General features: G+C 45.4%; 1 protein-coding gene across 11 annotated transcripts in view; it reads right to left on the bottom strand.

Annotated features, from left to right (window-relative positions):
• LOC105689977 (voltage-dependent L-type calcium channel subunit beta-2) overlaps positions 1–5,739 on the bottom strand; it is a 59,440-nt gene extending 53,701 nt beyond the window's left edge. For 3 of the 11 annotated variants that reach the window (XM_020854599.2, XM_020854600.2, XM_012407425.3), the window contains exons 1-2: positions 5,049–5,735; positions 2,272–3,140 (exon numbers count right to left, since the gene is read on the bottom strand). In XM_020854599.2, coding sequence (XP_020710258.1) covers positions 2,272–2,589 — 318 coding nt within the window. In that variant the 5' untranslated portion in view covers positions 2,590–3,140; positions 5,049–5,735. The other 8 variants (XR_007277523.1, XM_012407430.3, XM_048652414.1 and 5 more) reach the window with 6 other exon arrangements.
• Between the last annotated feature and the right edge of the window lie 261 nt (positions 5,740–6,000).

Genomic DNA, 6,000 nt, shown 5'->3' on the forward strand with positions numbered 1-6,000 from the left:
AAAAAAGGACGAAGGATTAAAAGAATGACTGCGGCAGGACCGCGTATACATGTAGGACCTGCTCGTGTATATATATATATATATATAAGTATATATAATGTAGGAGAAGGGATCATCTGCAGCAGACGTGAGCAAAAGAATATTGCCATGCCCAAAGGGAAGAAGAAGCAGACGACCGAGAAGAAGTAGAAGTAGAAAGAGGAGATTAAAAAAAAATAATAATAACAAGGTTAATAATAATGAAAAAGAAAAGAGACGCCTCGCAAAGGTATAGGGCTACGTACGCGACGAGGGTAGAGCGAAAAGTCTCGAAGGGCGAGAGGATGAGAAGGAGGAGGAGGAGGAGGATGATGTTAAAAACGAGGGATAGTGAGAGTGAAAATACGATTGGAGAAACTGAAAGAGTAGGAGTTATAATAAGGATGAGGAGTGCGAGAAGGTGATGGGTAAGGAAGAAAGGATGAGAGTGAAAAAAACGAAAAATAAGAGGAGGAAGAAGAAGAAGAAGAATAAAAAAAAAGGGAAAAAGACGGGGAGATGGAAGAAAACCAGTTTGGCCGTTAGCCGGTTCGCCGCGGCGCGACTACTACTCGCCCGGGCGCATAACATACTCGAATAAGATCTGCACTGTGGTGATCCTTTTGCCCCGGCACCGTTGCGTACTGACCTATATCCCCCGCCCTAAAAGTCGCAACAACCACCTCCGCCGCCATCGCCGCCATCGTACCCGTACTCGCGAGAAAACGGGTCTTGGGGATGCGACTGTGTAGCGCGGTGCACACCACGGCCGCACTCGGCTATCCCCCACCTACGTGTACCGTCCGGACCAGGACCTCGGAGAGTCCTTAAGGCCCACTGCCCGAAATCCCGAAGGTTGTTCGAAAAGAAGCTGATCTCGAGCGACCGACCGAAGGGCTCGCCACCGACTTCGAAACAATGTCCGCGCACGCTGTATAGGTGGTGGGATACGTTCGCCAAACGCTGCCAAAATTTATGCTAACGAGAAAAAAACAGAGACGAAACAAAATAAACGTAGGAATTATTTTCTCTGATCTCCGGCGTTTCGATAATTATGATTCATGAATACTTGGTCAATTTCTTTAGTTTTTACAGCTTTCTAACGCATTAAAAAATCAATAATTTGGACTTATCCTTCCACGTGGTTTTTTTTTAGTGTAACAAGTGAAAGGACGAAAGAGAAAGCGAATCGAAATTGTCAACCGAATAGGCGATATAAAAATAATAATAATGATGATAATAGCAACGTCGAACACCGAGGCGAGTAACATAATTGCGTTGGAACTGCGCCTGATTTCAATTAGATAGAGAGGTGGTGATTTTGGGAGGAAAAGCTTTTTTTTTTCTTTCGGGGAATTTTAAAATTCATCTCAATTGATAGATAAAGTCTTTGCCGAAAGATGAAAAATTGCTGCGTTATGTTTCGTCATTTTTCGCGACTCCGTTTTGCGAAAATCGTTTCACATGAAAAACATGAAAATGGAATTAGGGGAGAGAGAAAAAATTTGCAAAAACAAACAAACGGCGTACGTTATACGATACCGCGTTTTTGCGGATCGATTTGTTTGCCCTAGGCGAACGTTCCGTGCATACCTATATGTACGTAACATGTGTAGAGAAAGAGACTTTGCACATGCATGAAAAATGCAGCTATCCGCAGCATATAAAGTACATACTAAAATGAAAAGCTCGCCTAGACTTCAAAAGGGAGATTTTCTTTTTTCGTTTTCGTTTTTCTCTATCTTCTTTTCTACTCCGTACGTTAAGCTGCTTGGAAATTTCTTAGCAAGGTCGTTCTCGAATCGCACCTCGATACACACACACACACAGCATGTAATAAAGCGAATAAAAATTAGAAAAATGTAATATATCGAATCGAATAAAAGTCGCATATTAACATACGTAAATTGTATCCTTTATTTGTACGTATTTAATGAAGGTCGACTACTTTTTAGGAGTTTCGCTGTGTAGTATGCATATCATAATAACATCGTTCGCATTTCAATGAACGTCGTTGACGAACGTTAATTTTAAAAAAAGGTGTAACTTCGTAGGATTTGTGCAATAGAAACGGGTTAGCGGACCTTACAATTTTACATATATTTTGTGTTACGTTTCGAATAAATCTAACCCACGGGGACTCGGATGCGATAAATCGTAATCAAGCGACACAATCGTTCGCCGATCCGCCTCGAATCGTCAAATTTCATCCATACGTTAGAACAACAAGGAGGGTACGGAAAAACAACTCACCGGCTTATTGGCGAGCACGGTGGCGGCGGAAGCGGTGCCAGCGGTGTTAGCGGCAGTCGGATGATGAAGGTCGTAGCTGTCCGCGTATTCCCTGTCGTCCCTCTGGAGAATCGGTCTTTGGTGAAGGTGCGTTTGCTCCCTGACGACGTCCCTGAGGTGGTCTCTCGAGTCTCGTTGTTGCAGTTGTTCGGTGTTGTTGCGGTGTTCCCTGAGGTCACGGGGGTCGCGGTTCTGAGGAACGGCAGGAGGAGGGAGAGGAGTGTCGTGGAGGTCGCGGGGATCACGGGATTCTCGATCTCCACGAGACTGTCTCGACATCGCCAATTCGTCCTCCGAGTCGAGATACAGTTCCTCGCCAATTTCTCCCCCGAATCCTCCGCGTCCTCGGGGGGGATGATGGCGCCTTTGGTCACACCATATTTCGCCGGAAGCCTCCTCCACGGCCTGGCCCCTCGCCACCCGGGCCGATCCTCTCACAACCACCCTGCCGGAAGGCTTCCTCCTCTGTACCCCTCCTGGGGGTTTAACCTCATCACAATACTCTTCCGGCGGACCCGATAAACTATTATCACGCTCGTATTCACTTCCGCTGAAATATACCTCGACCGAGTCGTCCCAACCGACCGCTGAACCGCCGCTACCACCGCCGCGTCTCGTGTCGCGACGATTCACCGCACCGTGCGACAATTCTCGTTCACGATTATCTTTGTCCCGATCCTGCGATTTGTGCAACACTTTACTTTTATTATTATTCACACGCACGTCACTCTTTTCTCTCCTCCGTTTCGCCCCGACTACACCTTCAACTCCGCTTCGATTCGGAGCTTACTCTTGTGGGTGTCGTCGACGACTCGAAGGCTCGTCCCGTTCTGCGAAGGTATCAAAAGAGGATGTGAGGACGAGATAGAATTCCGATCGGATGTGAGGTTCACCTGATCGAAATTGTATCAGGTAATTTAAGGAATGCTCGAATTCGCTAACACGTCTGACCCGACGCTTGAACCGGCGAATACTGCCGGAGCGATTGGTACACAAGGGATTAAAATTGCCCGTTAGGATTAGTTTGTGTCTGACGGCATTGAATCTCTGTTTACCCCGCTGTTATTGTGGGTGAGAAAGGACGGTTTGTGCCGAGTGTTCGATGTGGGTGGTTTTTTTTTTTTTTTTCTTTTCTATAACGTCGCGAATCATTGGGTTAAAAATTATCCGGACTTCTGATTCGCGGTGCAGAGTTAATCCACCGAATCCAATTATATAATGCATCGCATAATCGCGCGGGTTGTTACATATTCTCGAATAATGATGATAATACTTTCGACGAAATGAGCGCTATCGGGCGACCCGGAATTATCGATGTTAGGAAATAAAAAATTACTGAAACCAATCGCTCTAATTACCGCTGAGAGCAAAAGAAAGAGAAATAGAAAGAAAGAAAGAAAGAAAGACAAAAAAAAAAAAAACGGTTCGACGGAACAATTCCGTTAATTAAACTAAAACTTCTTTTCTCGGTAATATATTTAAGGAAGAAGATCAAAGTCGTGTGTCTCTGACGGTGGCGTTGGAGGGAAGACGAGTCGAAGATGAGAGGAAGGGGAGTAAGGGGGAAGAGGAGGTCGCACGGCAGATCTAGGGCTCTGGGTCGCGGCGCGTCCTGGAGCGCCTGGCTGGAATATAAGAGGTCGCGGGGCAAACGGGAAGAAAAAGGGGGCGGCTTGTGCTTTCCTCGTTGACGACAGTACACACGGCACCCCGGAGGTTGGAAGAAAAGCCGAACCCAAAATATTCGAATTATTATTATATTTTCTTTTTCTCCTCCTCCTTTCCCTCTTCTCTCTTTCTGTCCGGCTCTATTCTACTTTATTCCTCGGCAATTTGAATGACTCGTCGCGAGGCGCGATTGTCTTGTAACGAGTATCGATGAAGTAAGGAGAGCACCGTTACGCAAATGTTCTTCAGATAGTCGAACAATCCGCAAAATTTGCGGAAAGCACGGCAAATAAACCCGCATTGTATTCGGAACGGACTGCGGATTAATTCGAGCCGTCTCTTTCCCAAAAATAGATGAAAAATAAAATAATCAATCCGAACGAAAGAAATTGAATGAAAAATTGTCAGAAAAAGCAAAAACTACGGATCCGTAAAATGATGCGATGCTGAGGCGAAAATTTAGAAGTTACACGACACGAGAAATTTTCTTTTTTTTTTTTCGCACACGCGCAAACAGCAATCGCACGAGATAGTTTCAATTCGCTCCGATTTTTATCTATTTTTATTTCGTTCGCTTCGGGATTTTTAATTTCCAGAGAAATTTTGTTTTTTTCCAGCTGTTGATTTGGAGGCGAATTCGCGTGAAAATTGACGGGGGTCGAGGTAAGGGGTATGCAAAACGTGACGAGGGTTGCTAATTTTGAACGATATAAAATTATGGGATGTCTTCTTTTTTCGGAATTTTCTTTTTTCGATCTTACGAAACAATATCACGCTGGATGTGCGGTACCTATATTTCGGAAATGCTGATTACCGATCGAAATTCAAGGGTTGGATTGGAATATCGAAATTTCTTTTTTTCCGTCGCAGATTAACAATATTTTAAAAACACTCAACACTCAATTTTATTCCATAGGAAAATAAAAACTATCGGCGTCAGGTATATCATGTTTGTATATCGTATCGATTTAGGGGCGGTGTCCAAAATATATTTTTACTGTAGGTCCGGGATTTTAAATTATGGCAGGTACACACGGCTATAGATTAACAGGTAAACGCGCCTGTTATACCTATTTTCTTTTCCCCTCTCTCCACCTTTTTTCTCCTCGTTACTTCTTGCTCGATTTTCAGGGCAGATCGGACGATCGAAAATACGTAAGAATAATCACACGCGAACGTTTTTTTTTCTTTTTTCCTTCCTTTTCCGTTTTCCTCCTCCTTCCTAATTTCTCCGGATCCGATGGAATTCAACACGTTTTTTGCACAGCAGCTATCGTGGACCCAGCCCCGAGAGCTAAGATCATTTCGAGCTTTCTCCTTTTTATTCAAACCGCCTCCCTTCTCGCCTTTCTTCTTTTTACTCCTCTGTTGCTTCGGAAGGAAAGAAGAAGAAGAAGAACGATTTTTTCTTCGGGCGAAACGAAAGGGTGCACGTTAGCGAGTGTCCGCATCCCAAGCAGCCTCGATAAAACGAACGATTATCATCCCCCTCGGTATTTCTTTTTTTTCTTTTTCTTTTATCAATGTTTATAATAATCCCATATAGTGCGCGAGGGCCACAAAATTCACGTAAGCGTCGACCTGGTCACCCAGTTGTTAAAATTTAGAGTAACGTGCCGCGATCCGGATTATTGTTTGGTGATATTTGCGATGAAATTTTGACACGTGAAAATCAGTAGTTACAACCGCTGAACATACGAACGTTAAAAAACTAGTTATCGAGGGTAACCCGCGTTCACCAGACGGCGACGAGGACACCGAACGGGATCGCGTGTCGTCGGTGGATTTCGAGGGGCGTCGGGACGCCTCGGTACCCCTCGGGTCCGGGGTTTGTGACGTCACGGGGTGTCCAAGGGGCGAAGGGGGTTGAATCCGAGGGGGGAACACGGGGGCGGAAGGGGGTGGCGCGGGGAGGACCTGGACGTCGCGTTTATCGATCGGGGCGCGGGCGCATGCGACGGAGGCGTCGCGACGCCCGTATACTCGAAATTAAAGAGGGACGAAGACGAAGGACACGTGGCG

This window comes from Athalia rosae, chromosome 3, assembly GCF_917208135.1.
Source record: "Athalia rosae chromosome 3, iyAthRosa1.1, whole genome shotgun sequence".
Lineage (NCBI taxonomy): Eukaryota > Metazoa > Arthropoda > Insecta > Hymenoptera > Athaliidae > Athalia > Athalia rosae.